Source organism: Sturnus vulgaris, chromosome 5 (genome assembly GCF_052056855.1).
Source record: "Sturnus vulgaris isolate bStuVul1 chromosome 5, bStuVul1.hap1, whole genome shotgun sequence".
NCBI classification, from domain to species: domain Eukaryota; kingdom Metazoa; phylum Chordata; class Aves; order Passeriformes; family Sturnidae; genus Sturnus; species Sturnus vulgaris.
Window position 1 is genome coordinate 6,440,666 of NC_142247.1, and position 15,570 is coordinate 6,456,235.

General features: G+C 40.5%; 2 protein-coding genes across 3 annotated transcripts in view; one reads left to right on the forward strand and one right to left on the reverse strand.

The window, feature by feature from the left end:
* The first annotated feature begins 33 nt into the window (after positions 1-33).
* ETFRF1 (electron transfer flavoprotein regulatory factor 1) lies at positions 34-7,706 on the forward strand. Its single transcript, XM_014889098.2, has 4 exons — positions 34-106; positions 1,099-1,203; positions 1,308-1,554; positions 7,492-7,706. Exons 2-3 carry the CDS (start codon positions 1,159-1,161, stop codon positions 1,521-1,523), a joined length of 261 nt encoding a protein of 86 aa, XP_014744584.1. The 5' UTR covers positions 34-106; positions 1,099-1,158; the 3' UTR covers positions 1,524-1,554; positions 7,492-7,706.
* Positions 4,284-15,570, reverse strand: part of KRAS (KRas proto-oncogene, GTPase) — a 24,494-nt gene continuing 13,207 nt past the window's right edge. For both annotated transcript variants that reach the window (XM_014889096.2, XM_088164712.1), the window contains exon 5: positions 4,284-7,812. In XM_014889096.2, coding sequence (XP_014744582.1) covers positions 7,696-7,812 — 117 coding nt within the window. In that variant the 3' untranslated portion in view covers positions 4,284-7,695. The remainder of the gene's footprint in view (positions 7,813-15,570) is intronic.

Below are 15,570 nucleotides of genomic sequence, written 5' to 3' on the forward strand. Positions count from 1 at the left end.
CCCGCGGCTCAGGCCCGGCCCAGGCCGGCCGCGCTGCCGTAAAGCAGCGTTGCCGTAAAGCGGGCGCTGCCGTAAAGCAGCGCTGCCGCGGTTCCAGGAGCAGCGGGTGAGATCCCGGTCCGGCCTTGCCGGGATCCGCGGGGAACCGGGGATGGCTCCGGGGGGAGCGGGGCGGCAGGCAGAGCCAGGGGGAGGTGGCGGCCCGAGGAGGCCCCGCAGCGGGAGCTGGACTGGATTCCAGTCGCTTGCGATTTGGTTTTGGCCGCCCCGGCCCTGGCAGCGTCCAAGGCCAGGCTGGACGGGGCTCGGGACAAGCTGGGATAGTGGGAGGTGTCCCTGCGCACGGCAGGGGGTTGGGACAAGATGATCTTTAATGTCCTTTCTAGCCCAGGCCTTTCTGTGATCTTGTGTTTACAGAAATAAAAATCAGTTACTTTGTCATTTATCCTTACGTTTTGCCGGTGAACACTGGACTCAATTTGTAACACACTTAAAGAGTCCTTAAAAAAGCAAAATATATGAATGCGACAATTGCAGGAATATACATGTGTATGTATAAAATAGATATATCTATATATGCAATACAGTAATGTGTAATACATAAATATATAGCAGATAAAAATTAATACATCAAAATATGTTATAAGCATTGGTATATGATGCAAATATATAAATTAGCATAATATATAAATTATATATATTTATATATAGTATATATAATATATAAAATACTTAAAATATGTATTCCATTTTTTTTATCTTTATCATTTTATATGTGTATATGTGAAGGTACAGTTTTTTAGCAGACTACAGAAGCAGCCAGGCCAGCAGGTACAGAATTGTAAGGGTGAGAGAAAGCAGCCAATGAACAGCACAAATTGTCACCGTTGTTGGAAGTTTCTTGTTTTCTGTTTGAGGGGGGAGGGGAGAAGACAGTGAGAAGCTAAATGGAATAAAAAGTGAGAAAGAAAAAGAAAGAAGAGACAGTAGAACCAGAATTAGAGCAAATGGGGCTCAGTAGGACACGGAAGTTTTAGGAAGGCTGAGGTGGTTTACTGACTCCCAGAGAAGGCTAATTTCAAATTGATTATCCTTCAGGTAACAAAACCCAAACAAACCAAAAAATCACACAAGGACAGAGTTCACTGAAATGTGAGAATGGCCAATTCTTTAAGAGGTGAAGTGATAAAACTGTACAAAAATGTAAGTGTCTTAAATGCCACCAGCACTTTCCTTAACCAGAAAATGAACCCCCTTTTCACTGTGCACTCAGTTAATTAAAAACACATTATTCTTTTCTCTTCAAGCTGCTGTACCTTGGAAGGGAGTATCCCAAAGGAGCAGACTACTTCAGAAGCCGTTTGAAAGCAGCTTTTCTAAAAAACAAAGATGAGACAGACCCTGAAAAAATTAAGCAACTGATTGCCCGTGGAGAATTTGTTATAAAGGAGCTGGAGGCTTTGTACTTCCTGAGGAAATACCGAGCCATGAAGCAGCGCTACTACAGCGACGACAAGCCCTGACTGTGCCTGTAACCACACACCCCCAGGAAAGGTAACAATAAAAGAGCTCTTGCTGCAAGAGAAGTGAAATGTAAATCCTTCCAGGCCCTCTAGAGCACAAATCAGGGAGCTGCTTCCCCGCCAAGAGTCACTTGAAAGGTTGGGGTGTGCAGATTATGGGTAATAGGCTTTTCTCTGCTGCTTTTGACCTCCTCAAACTGAAACGTCAGGTATGAAATGATTTTGCAGGAAAGAGTGGTTGCACAGCCCTGTTCTGTTTCACTTCAATGTATGTGTTGAACAGAAACTCTTCTTACCCCATAGCTGTGTGTTTGGGTGTCAGTTCAAGGTGCTGTGCTTGTTACCTGAAAGATGAACCTGATTCTAAAAATTCTCCACATTGAATGATCAGTTTCCACTAGAAATGAGCACCCTCTCAAAAGTGAAGTTCTCAGCCCTGGAGAGGCACTGCTGTGTTCAGTTCTGGTCTCCACAGTTCAGGAAAGACAAGGAGCTACTGGAGAGGATCAAGCAGAGGCCATAAACATGAAGGGTCTGGAGCATCTCTTATGAGGAGGGACTGCAGGAGCTGGGCCTGTTTAGTCCAAAGAAGAGAAGACTGAGAGGGGATCTCATCAATGCATATAAATATCTCAAGGGTGGGTGCCAAGAGGATGGTGCTAGGCTCTTTTCAGTGGTGCCCAGCAACAGGACAAGGAGCACTGGCCATAAACATAATGCAAGAAGTTCCACCTCAGCATGAGGAAGAATTTCTGTACATTGAGGGTGGCAGAGCCCTGGAACAGCTGCCCAGGGAGGGCCTGGAGTCTCCCTCTCTGTGGACATCCCAAACCCACCTGGACTTGTTCCTGGTGTCACCTGCCCTAGGTGACCTGCCTGGGCAGGGAGGTTGGATTAAATGGTCTCCAGAGGTCCCTTCCAACCCTGATTGTTCTGTGATTCTGTGAAAGTAAATTCTTGAAGCTTTTAACTTCATCTGCTCAACTTGCAGAGGCACCACCTTGCTTTGTCAGGGAGACAACTGCAGGGTCAGGAAAGGGGCAAGTTTGAACAATAGTGCTTTAAGCACTTGGGCCCTGAAGACAATTCCTGCTACTGCTGATTTCTGCTGTTGTGTAACTGCTGCAGCAGGAGGAGAAAACTTGATCTTTGCCCCGGAAGAAAAGTTTGGCTGGCCATGGCTCCAGGCTGTCTCTGTAGGCCTTGGCTCATCTCACACTTGTGTCAGAGCTGATACTCTGTTGGGTTGGTTGGTGTTTCCACCAACTAAATGACACTGGAGAAAGAAATAATCTTTGAAATATAGGTAAGGAATCACTGCAGTAGAGCTGTTTGCAGTAGTAAGTCTTCACACTGGCACTAAGGAGTGCTTTAAGGTCACTCAAGGAATTGCCAAGAAAGGCATCAGCAAAACCAGATTTTACATAAAAGTGAGTGTGAGAAAGTCCATTCAACAACGTTCACTATTTACTGGGGGTTTAAAGCATACAAAGAAATAGCAAACTAAAATCTACAATCAATCAATCAAAAACCAAAATCCACCAAAACTTATCTCTGAGGATGCTGGGGATACAAAAAGAGTAAGGATGGAAAAGGGTATGGATAAAAGGAATAAGGGAGATTCTCCCATTAAATCACAAAATTCAGAGTGGACCTCCTTGCAAAACTGAGCCCCAGACCTGACCAGTGGTTTATGCCTGAAGGTTTAACAGCATAGCTTAGTTTAAAACAATTTAACTAAAGATTCATACAGAATTTCCTGTAAGCACAACAGCAACTCACTCATAGGCCTGAGTTACTTGCAAATCTACAGTATTTCGAATCTCTTGAGAGCACTATCCATTGTACATTCTCTATAGCACACCCACACTCACAAACAGTCCTGAAGTATGTACAAGGTATAAAATTCCCCTGGAATTCACTGAAGCACTCACCTTGGATACCTTTACATCTTGTCAGGGGCTGGAGGGTTGAACCTCAAGGAAGGGGGGCATCATCCCATGCTCTGTTGTCACTGCTGGTCCTCCAAATACAGCAAACAAGAGGTCACTGGCTCTGAGGGGCCACACACACAGGAGACTTCTGGTCACTGTCCACTACAGTCCAGGAGAGCTCCGAGGGTCTCACTCAGGCCCACTCTTTATAGGATCACAAGAGGTGGGTTTAGTCACACCTAAAACCATCCTGACCACAATCCAGGTCGGTAACTTCCTTTGAAATTTCAAAAGCAAAAATGCTCTTCCACTGGAGGTGTTCTTCAGGCAGGCAAAGTAAGTTTCCAAGGCTGTTGGTTACAAGGCAGGGGCTCTTCAGACAGCCCCAATTCCTGGGAACTGTTCCTGAAGAGCTCCAGAGGAGCTCAGCTCAGGTGCTGAATGAGGAGGAGGGAGGGGGGTGCAGCACCATCCTCACAGAATTCTAGCACAGAATTTACAAAGTGATGGCAGAGTACAGTACCTTGTGATGAAACACATGTGCTCCAGTTCCTGCCACCACACTGATGTGAAAAACTCTTCCACATCAACTGATGTGGACTTCCACAACTTCCAACTTCCACATCACTCTGCACTTCCACCTGCTCTGAGCAGCTGCCCCTCTCAGAGACAGGGACACCAAGGGGGGCAAGGACAGCAGCTCTGGGACAGGCAGCACCAGCAGGAGTACAAGAAAGAATGGAGAACAACTGCCAAACACACGGAATTCATGGGATGCTCTGTTACCTGAAATTCTTGAAGAGGCAAAGGAAACTGGGACAGACACTCACAATAACTATTTTTTATTACATTACAATAAATAGGAGCAGTACAGTTTGACAAAAAAATGACAAATTCCAGATCACCTCACAGCACATACTCCTAAAAACATTAAAAATTTTAAAACAAACAGTGGTCTTTTTTTTTTCCTTTTTTTAACTTAATGTCTGGCATGACCAACATTCCTAGGTCACACAACCAAATTATGGAAAAACTGGATCACACTGCATATGTTCCACATCAAATAAAGCACAATGTACAAAATGTGCATGTTTCAGTTTACACTATACAAAAATAGTTAAAATACATTCCAGGTAAACATATTACATTAAGAAGTCATTCTAGTAAGAAGTTGGCACTCAAGAGGAAAAAGCAGAAGTATTTTCAACATGAAAACACAAGACAGTGGAATAAAGAAATGTTAGGAAAGATTTACCATCTATGTAGCTTTATGTAAACTTGAGACACAATGATTTGTTTTACAGTTTGATGGTCTTTGAAGGTAATAATTGTATTGCTTCATAGTCCAGACAAGAGCAGAAGATTGTGTGTGTCAGTATTACCCATTATCCTGTTACTGTAACAAAGCCCACACAGCAAAAAAGTAGCAAAAAATTTCAGGGCACTGATACTGGTCAGAATAATTCCTTCTGGAGCAAACCAAGGATCCAGGTATTTAGTAGAGTTACATAAAGCTACTGTAAGAAGGTGTTACTCCCTGACACATGGCAGTTGGACACGGTGACATGGGCAGTGACTCCCAGGCTCGCTCAGGAGCTGCTCTCAGGACACACAGCACCCAGGGATGTTCTGTGGAAGCATCTCAAACAGGGCAGGGCAGTGATGATGGAGCAGCCTGTGCAAGCTGCAATCCAACGTGCTTCACCAAATCTCAACAAACAGGAAGACAAAACTGCACAACAGTGGCAAGGATGGGGTTGGGTTGAGGTTTTTTTCAAGTAAATAAGGGCTAATCTAAGTGGATTTTTTACTAATTTAATTAGACTGGCAGCTACAGCTCACTTTTGCTGAAAAACCCCAACATTGGTTCATGTATATGTTGGTAGTAGAGCTACAGAAATCCACTTTTGATGAATAAGACATTTCAGCTACAAATTCTCCTAATAGCTTTTAGTTAAATTAACATCAGAATTTTAGACCAGCCCTAATTTGACATGCAGTGTGACTCAGTTACCAAAATTAAAACTAACCTTAAGATTACTTCCATTTGCTCAAGGCTTACAACCCACTTTTGCTATGTTCTTGTATTATCAAGTGTATAAAATGTGCAAATAACGGTCTCCAACACATTTTAACCTTGGAAGCTCTGAAATATTTTGTGACATTAAGAGTCTGTTCTTGCTCCTTATTGGTCCTTACAGTATAAAGTTAAGTTCTCCTGTTACTGCTTTTCAGAATATTTCATTTCACATTGAAGCTGAGAGGAATGGAGGGCTCTGGGTTTTGTGAAGGGTGGGAATGGAGGGCACAGGCAGGGAAAGGCCTGATTTCTCCCAGACACAAAGAAATTAAAGAATATGAAGCAATCCACACACTCTGTGTTCCCTGCCAGCTTTGCAGGTCCCCACCTACAACAGTCACTCTTGGATTTTTTTGTAGAAGCAAAATTATGCTTTTCACAGAAATGGTACAAGTTACACAGTGCAATTGTTACATATCTGTGTAAAATTTCCATGGAATACCTTAGGTTAGGGCAATGCTGCTATTCCCTGTTCCAAATTTTCCAGTGTCCCCAACAATCCTACTTCAATGTCTTGTGTTTTATTTTTTGGGTACACCAGAGTCACACCTTCCAGTGTCACTCTGCAGCTGAGCTAGCTCCTGTGAAGAAGTGCACCTTCAGGGACCAAAGCTTTCCTGAAACAAACAACTCCACATTTACAGGGAGACACCAGGAACTGGAAACACTGGAACTACTGGCTCCTACTTCTGTGGATAACTAGGCTACTGCAGTACCAAAAAGTGAAAGCTCCTGCAAAAATCCTGCATTAATTCCAATTAAAAAAAAAAAAAAAAGGTGAGGGGAGAGAAGACAAAAATCACAAGAGAACTTAATCACAGAGAAAGACAACATTAAACTCTTGGTGTTGTTTCATGACAGTCTAGACACTGGAATGCCACTCACCAACCATTGAATCAGTACTTCACAGACATCACACAAACAACACTGACTCTGGAAATCATGTTCTATGCTGACAGATTGTGCAAATTCCACACCACTTCCATGGCATAGTGAATTTCCAAATTATTTGCATGAAGCAGCTAAATTCAACTCTTTCATTCACTCATCTGATGTTGCTAGAATTTAGAATTTCTCCCCTATTTTGCACAAAATGGGCATCTGGAAATATTTAATGCCACTCTTTGGGGGGGGGGGGGGAAAAAGAATGGTTTTACTCCACTATGTAATTTAGGATTGATTCTGACTTAATTCTTATGGTAAATTCTGGGTCCATGTATGAATTAACCTAAGAATTTGAATCAACTTCTCTGTTAAGGCATTCTACTATTTCCTAGGGAGACTCAGGGTGAAATCCTGACCCTACTGAACAAAGCTACTCAAAGCTTTTGACACAGAGGGATTTCACCTTGCTCTTCAGACACAAAAAGTCAGTGAAGCTCTTAAAGCAATGCATTAACAATAGCAAATCAACCTAATTAGAACTTTTACTTTTTCCATTGCCAGGTGTGCATTGTTGTATTTTTAAATTTTTTTCTTTTTTTTTTTTTAATTTTTTATAGAAAAAATAGAGTATTTAAGGAGCGACCGTGACAAATTGCAGTGAAATTTTTTTTTGAAAGTTTTCTCTTTACATTCATTAAAGTTGATCTGAAATGCTACAAGACTAGATGCCTAGAAGCAAAATCTACAGGAAGACTATAAAGGCTTCTGGTCTCTCTCTATTGCAATCAGTCTAAAATAAAGGAAAGGCTGAAATGAAAGTTTCTTTTGCTAACTAGTCCTTTTTCCCAACCAAATTTATAAACCCAAAAATTTAGAGGGGATATTAAAATGTGTAGAGCATCATTTGTTTGCTTTGCACACAGAACAGAAGTTCACAATCAGTAAGAAAAATAGGAAGTTAGCAACTGTGCATGCACCAAAGAGTCCTAAGACAGTTCTCAGGTTTTTTGTGGGTATTTTTTTGTTTGTTTTGGGTTTTTGTTGTTTTTTGTTTTTTTTATTTTCACAGGCATTGCTAGTTCAAGAACCAACAGTCAAAGAATACTGGCACTTTAAGAGGAATGAAGTTTCCACTGTCATTTAAAACAAGCATTCAGGTAAAGCTAACAGGATCATGAAGCAGAAAGTAAAGTAATGCTAAAACAAATGCTAATAATTTAGTGTAATGTACAAAATTACTTCAGTACTTCTTAAGAATAAGGATAAATTGTATTTACATAATTATACACTTTGTCTTTGTCTTCTTTTTCTTCTTTTTACCATCTTTGCTCATCTTCTCTTTGTGTTTTCTGATTTCTCGAACTAATGTGTAGAAGGCATCATCAACACCCTAAAAAGATACAGAAAATACAAATTAGGATCAGGTTCAGACTCACAGGCCTGCTGAGGTACAGCCTATGTCCCTCCCTGGTGACGTGAGAGGGGTTCCATCAGCACACCTGCCATCCTTTGACCCATGAATCCTGGCTGCAGGACTAATCCTGTTCCTCTCTGGAATTCTGAGCAGCACTGACACAAGCACCTGAGGGAACTGCTCTGGTGCCAGCAGGAGCTGACAGCTGCTGCCCTTATTCCTCAGCTGCTCCTGAACTGGGCTTAGGGCATCCTGCACTTACAGGTGTCTCACAGGTGAAATTCCATTGCTGATGTGGGAAGGAAGGTGATGAAGAGTGTGCTGCCCTTGTCTCCAAGAGCACACCTGACCCCACCTCAAGCTGGAAAAGCATCATGTACAGAGTGTGTATTTATATAACAACACCTCACAATTAGGTTCTAAGCATGTGTTATCACAGAATGGCCTGGGTTGGAAGGCACCTTCAAGATCCCTCCAGTTCCAACCCCAACACCTTCCACTGTCCCAGGTCACTCAGAGCCCCATCCAGCCTGGCCGTGGACACTGCCAGGGATGGGGCAGCCACAGCTTCTCTGGGCACCCTGTGCCAGGGCCTCAGCACCTTCAAAGAGAAGTTGTGAACCATTAACTCTCTTTATTTGTGCTTTAATGGTATATATGTAGCTCTGGAATTTGAATTCTAACATTTGTACCAATAATTCAATACCAAAGACATAGTTATGGTTAATCCACATATTCTGATCATTTCTCAGGCACACTGGTATAGTAATCACACCACAGTTTTATAAATCTTTACACATGCAAATCAATCAATCAAATCAATTTCATTCCCCAATGCTAAGTTATTTGATAAATCATTCCATTCAACTTTGAAAGTTAAGGGCACTTGAAACACATTCTCTCTGGTGCTGTATAGTCACTTAAAATCTCCACAGCTCCAAGACTGAAGCTACAGACACAAAAGTTCCAGTTTGTTCACACTGAGCAGTTTTTCATTATTTTCAGGAGTAATTACAGCTGACCAGTATTAACTCTGATGTAAAGAGACCAGCAAATCCAAAAACCTGATATACACCACTATCAAGTATAAAGATGTACAATGTACTTTGGTACAACTTACTTATGGGAAACAATTTATGGCTTTGCTCTGAGGTTGCTTCAAGTACCACTAATGTATTCATGTTGTCAGTCTGCCTTTACATTTAATAATTTGAGTGCAGGCAGTCATAAAACCCTTAAGATGAAAATTTTCTTGATTCTTTGCTGCCTTACTCCTTATATCTTTGAAAATGTTACTGCATACTGTATCACTGCAGCCAAATGCATCACTATAGAACTGGGTCTGGAAATTCAGCCACACAAGTTTGCCTTCATGCTGCCAAAAAAAAAAAAAAGTAGCACTCTGCATTTCCTCCTCTGTGCCCACTTCAGTAAAGAACTGAAAGTGAACTCTGGAAAAACAAGAAGCCAAAAATCACCAAATTCATTACTCTTTCAGCCAAACTCTAAGTGGTGATGAAACTTATTATGAAAAGTCCAAACAACAGGGAAGTGTGAAATAGCTTCACTTAAAAAGCAGCACTCAGTATAAGCTAAATTTATTTAAAACCTTCAAGTTCATAAAACATTTACACACAACTGATGTTCAAAGTCCTTGGCAGTGTATCTCCCAATATTAATAGCATACTTTTGCATATTAAAAGACCTTGCAAACAACTTGTTCTACATTTTGAGGCATTATTGACCAATATAAAACTAATGCAGCATGCCTAGTGGGAAAATAGCCTTATTTCTGCAAAAGGTCATGTCACTCATTAGTTTTTGGAAAATTAAAAATACTTGGTATTACTTTAGAGAGAACTAGTGTATTTTGCTAACAGCTTCAGCATTAATGCACAAAGAGAATATTTAGCAATGTTCAAGTAGGAAAATGCTACAGAAGTAGCAACATTTCATGATTCCACTGCAGGTCTCAGTATTAAGAAAGAGGAGGACAGTACTAAGAATCAATCACAACAGACAAAACAACATTTTCATTCTTGAAACACAAGAACCATATAAGAACAACTGTTCTTAGAAAAACTGTTCACACTGCCTTATAGAACCACCCTTCAGAACTGGCTTTCAGTTGGTGCCTTCAAATGAGACACACCTAAAAGCTGCAATTTAAGCCTTCAAACAAAAAATCATCCCTCATTAAACTTGTTGTAAAATAAATGCAGAGAAAATAACTTATAGAAAGTAATACCCAGATACTATAATGAACCTTTAAACACATGACTTCTCAATCAAGGCTGACATTTTTTTTCTATCTAATAAGATGATGATCTTTCAAATACAGCACATATTGCAACATAGAATCATAAAATGGTTTGGGTTGAAGGGCTGTGGGCAGTGACACTTTTTACAAGACCAGGTTACAGAACTGATCTGGCTTTCATCCTTGCATTTACACCTGCCTAGACCAAGCCTCAGTAATTATTGATTATGTTTGTCCTGCCACAATTCATGTTCAATTCAGGTCCTGAATAGAACATGACATACCAAACCATGCTTAGACCATTTGTGAGCTAGAAGTGGAGAACACAAGGTAGAGGGAGGTCTGGCACTTTTCAGCCTGCCCGTTAAATTTTAAATGTAAGCAGTGGATACTCTGTCTGCAGAAGGTCCCTGAAGGCATCAGTGCTGTGAGATCAAAGGCTGCCAACCTTTCCAGTCAGCTCTTGCAGTAGGCAGGGACTGCAGGCAGCTGACCTTCCTCCCTCTAACAATGCACTTATTGTGTGCAAGCCTTTGGGGAAGCTAAGATGTACTGAACGGGAGTTTTACATCCAGGCTCAGAGTAGCAACTCACAATTCCCTGTGCAGGCTCAGAACTAAACCCCAGAGCTTCACTAAAGGTGCACTGACAGGCCTTGCTCCTGGCCCTTGTTCTTCCAAAGGGCAGAGGAACAGGAACGGCAGAACTGATCCCACAGGATCATCCTGCTCCTGGCTGCAAGTTTGCTTTTGGAGCCCCACATGGTCCCGTGGCTGCAGAGGAGTCTGGAGATGTGGCTGCAGGACCACGCATGAGACTGGGCAACAAACCTGGCTGGCAATAACAAATACCAAATTAAGGAGTTCCAGATTCCTCATGAAAGTCCCAGGCCCAAAAATAACCCTTAAACTAGTTCTAAATTGTAGGACTTCTTTATATTTTTTAAATATATAATGCATATATACGTCATGAGGAATAGAAGTTATTTGTACACCTCTGTATTACTATGGAGAGAAACCATTAAATTGCAGTTTAATTATGTATTTAGGCCCTTTAAAATTGAAATCCAGAACTTTTCTAATTCAAACTTTTCCCTATTAACCCAGCTCAACCTGGATTACATTATCTAAATGTCTGCTTGTAGTGTGCTTTTCATTTAAAAAACCTGACACTTCCACAAAACGAGTTCTTTTGAGGATTTCACATGGAGTTTTGGAAATTTCTGCCTGCTAGCTGGAAATTACAAATGGAGTAAAAGATGCTTTGTCCTTTCTGCTTTACTGTGTAACAGCCAAAGGAATGAAACTCTTGGAAAGTGTCAGCAGTTCATGGCAGTCTGGGCAGTCAAAGTTTTCAGTTTCCCTGAGCAAGACTAATACAACTTAAGAAGGCATCCCACAGGCAGCAAGAAGATAAACAATATTCCAAGAGGGAGAAAAACACTCTGAGCCATCCAACTTGATTATTCACAGAATACTCTCATGGCAGTCTGTGTTACAACGAATATTTCTGAAGTCTAAAATCCCAGCTGTAAGGCTCACACCATCAGGTGCTGCTCTCCTTAGCCACCTACTGCACATCAGACTAAAATAATACATTTTTTTACTGACTGGAAAGTAATACAAGCCAGGCTGGTTTAATTATCAGACTTCTTCTTCCACTCAAATCATTACTGAACAGCTGTGCCATAATAATTTTGGAATATGCTTCCTCCAGCTTAACTCCCTAAATAGAAAGTTGTTAAAAATGCCTATCAATACTATGTAGAATTCACTTGGGAATAAAGGCAGATGATTCCTTCCATAAGCAGACTCCTGAAGTTCTAGAGCCTTAGATCCAAGACTATTTTCTAAATAGGGTGCAGGGAAAAAAGAAAACACAACAACAAACACCCAAAACTCAACAATATCCACTGTTGACAAAAGATTTCCCTCATGGGGAACAACAATAACAAAAAAAACCAGTGCCAAACCCCCCAAAAATACTTCTCTTGGACATCACAATCAAGAAAATAGGAAGCTGGCAGAAAGAAAGCATGTGTTCACTGAGAGATAAATAAAAAACTTACAATCTGCAAAAATCCTTGCACTAAAAATCACAACTCCCAAAATCCTATTCTTATTCTCCCAACAGGAAGGGAAAGCAGACAGGACTGAGGACCTTTAAAGTCCCAGCATTAAAAAAATTTCTACTTTGTGGTATGGTTCCATCAGTAACACATAAGTAACTGCAGAGTTGGTTTCCAGAAGGCTACAGGGCTTAAGCAATTTAATTTCTATTGCTCTCATCAAAAGTCATCTTGCTCAGTTTCTGTTTGTTGTTTTTTGATAGCCAGGGAAGGATAAAACAAGGAGTTTTGATGGCATCAATTTTAGTAACATTTGGATGCAAGACTAGGGAGCTGTGTGACTGAAGTTTCCAGTTTCCTGCAAAGAGTATCACAAAGCAACTGAATCATGCAATTAAAGTTGGAAAAGACCTCCAAGAGCATCTGACTGATCAGCACCTTGTCAACCTATGTCATGGCATTAAGTGCCATATCCAGTCATTTCCTGAACATCTCCAGGAATGTGGACCCCACCATTTTCTTTAGGAAAAAAAAAAAATCTAAATAATTACCTCTGAGCAGTCATTCATCAATTAAAAGCTGAGACTAACAAGCCTAATCAGATCTAGTAAAAACTCAAGATTTCTTCCCCAGAAAGAGAAACAAAACTCCCTCACTGAGGAGAATATTCCCACACTGTGACAGTGTCTGGAGGATACAACCCAAATTCTGCTATTTCTCTGCCACATATTCTGAAGTGAATGAACGAAATGACTAATTTTTCTTTTACACAATGGAAAATTCCAGGTCATCCTCCATTTGGACAAGTATATAAGGAGTAACAACTCACTCTCTGCACTGGTACAGAAAGAGGTAAAGAATTAATGGGATAGGAGTATCTGCAAGGAGCTGCTCTGATGGTTTGCTCAAAAAGCACTGGAAGTGATTTAGACAAAGCACTTCTTCCATACCAGTTTCTTCTGTCCTTTTTTTCTTACAGTAGAATATACAGATTACAAAAAAAGATTTTGTGAGAATTTAGGTATTGGGGTTTTTTGGTGCCTTCTTGTTGGCTTTGGTTTAGTCCCCTCTTCTCCTCCTGTGCTCCTTCACCCCCACCTCTTGTAAAGGCTGCCAAAAAAAGGTGAAACCTTATTTTGTCCAAATCTGGATCACTCATGGCATAACAGTTGACAAAAACAGCACTCGAAATGGTAAGGGTAAATTTTTAAGCTGAGGAAAAACAAGGAAAAAAATATCATGGCATAAGGAAGGGCCTGAGAATTAAAAAATCCTGTACACCAGTCAAATACTGTTTTGCTGGATTAGGAACTTGCTATATCTGAATCTGAGGAAGACTTGCATTATAATCTTCTCCCCTCAGTTCATCAGTCTGAAGCTTCAACCAACATTCACTTAACAGCATCTGCAGTATACTCCTAATAAAACTCCTTCCCCCCTCAATTCTTCCCACTCAGAACTGTGCCTCCGTTTCCCAGCTGTATAATTCAATATGCAATAAAGACTTCTTGTTAATCCATTTATCAAAACACCACGAAACAAAGCAAATCCATATTCAGGACACTTCAATGTGATTGGTTTTGTATGTGAGATCATGTCATTGATTAGCCACAAAAAGTCTGATTGGCAAGACACCCTCAATCAGTTTTATTTGGCAATTGATTTGCAAGGCTTACCCTGGTACATGACAAACTTACCCTGTTACATTACAAGGCATTTTTTAATTTTCACACACCCTGGAGTCTTTTCTTCTTTGCTGATTTTTTTCACTCTGTACTGTCGGATCTCTCGCACCAATGTATAAAAAGCATCCTCCACTCTCTGCATTGTAAAACACAACTCCTTAAAAATCGCTTTGTTAATGATGGAGACAAACTGGGACACCCACAGAAGGGGAAAAAACCACAACAAAACCATTGAAATTATGAGCTTTACTTCAGAGAAGTATATGGAGCTTCATGTATGTATCTAAAATGCTGGCCTTGCTCATTTGCTGCTTGATAAATACTTAATTCAGCATTTATTGATTACCAATTATTGTGAATATCTACGCTTCAAGCCCTGCTTTTCTTCTGTGCATGGTAACACTGAGCCTAAAAAAAAGATTAACACTTACTTACTTTCTTCCATTGCTGAAAATGATGCTGCTTGTGTTACTGAATCTATTCCCATATTTCTGTGGGCATGGATGCATGCAGGAGGCACAAAACCTTATTAGATTGTGAACTGGGGAGTGCTTATGAACACACATAGTTAAACCACCCACTTGCAGTTTTGAGCCAAAGTGAGAACATGTTTGGGCAAAGAAAAGCAAGCTCCTTTTATGTTCTGTTTTTCAGGTAAGAAGGGGAACTTTGCAAAAATCTGTGATCAAGCTAATAAAGTATTAAAAAAAGCCCTTCCAGGTGATTTCCTAAGTGGTTATAAAGAATTAAAATTTTCTAAGAACACTCAATTTGAGGCAGTGTTGTTTTTAAAGCTACTAACTTTACAAAGCAAGCACTGTGCTATTAAATTTAGGAAAAGTGGTATCTGAGCCATGACAGCAAATGTTTATTATTGCCATCTTTAAAAGCTTTGTTACATCAACAAGACACACCTGATCTGTTCCTCTGGGCCAGACTCAGCAGGGTCCCATCACAACATCTAAATGCAAACAAATTGTGTAGTTCAGCTGCTCAGATTTTAATCTGCTGCAGAAATGCTCCTCGTGTTCCAGGGATGACACAGAGTTACATGTTTTACTTCTCTGGTCTTATACCTTACTTTTCTGCAGCTCTGCATTTAGGCAACTTGGATATGACACGACAAAAAAAGTATTTAAAAAAAAAAGTATGGAGACTGAAGACATCTTTAACCAAATACAATATAAAGAAATACAGCACCAGTTCGAAGTTATAGTATTTCAAAATTAGTGTACCTGTGCATAAATTTAAGGATTTAGATCAATCTGTGAGGATGTTCTTATTAGAACAAGATGAAAAATGTTCCACTGCAGCTTTTGAAGGGGAGAGCAAATCTCTCTGTCCTCTGCCTTACTATCAATCTCAGTACTCGTCTCCTCAATTAGATCAACAGGGCTGTTAATTTAATCCAAACTCATCATTTGAAAATAAAACCAGAACACACTGATGGTCGTGGTAAGCAGCACAACCACTTAAGGCCCAAAGCTTTATTACTACCAATGGTCAGTCTGGGCTTTTTATGTGGCAGATTTCCCATGAATTCTCTCCCCATTTCATCTTTGTATTATGCACTGAATAACAGAAGCCAGCCAGCATTTACTGCCAGATTTACTGGGTCATTTTGCATGACCTGTGCCACAGGTTATCACATTGAACACTTATTTTTAACACACTGTTGCTTATCTGAGGGTTCTTCTCAACTACAGCCTCTTCAATTTGAA

Bases quoted from the DNA above. Each gene is read 5' to 3' on its own strand.
- ETFRF1 (XM_014889098.2), top strand. From the start codon at position 1,159: ATGGCCAATTCTTTAAGAGGTGAAGTGATAAAACTGTACAAAAAT. The intron at 1,204-1,307 runs GTAAGTGTCTTA...TTTCTCTTCAAG, and splicing joins TGATAAAACTGTACAAAAAT to CTGCTGTACCTTGGAAGGGA.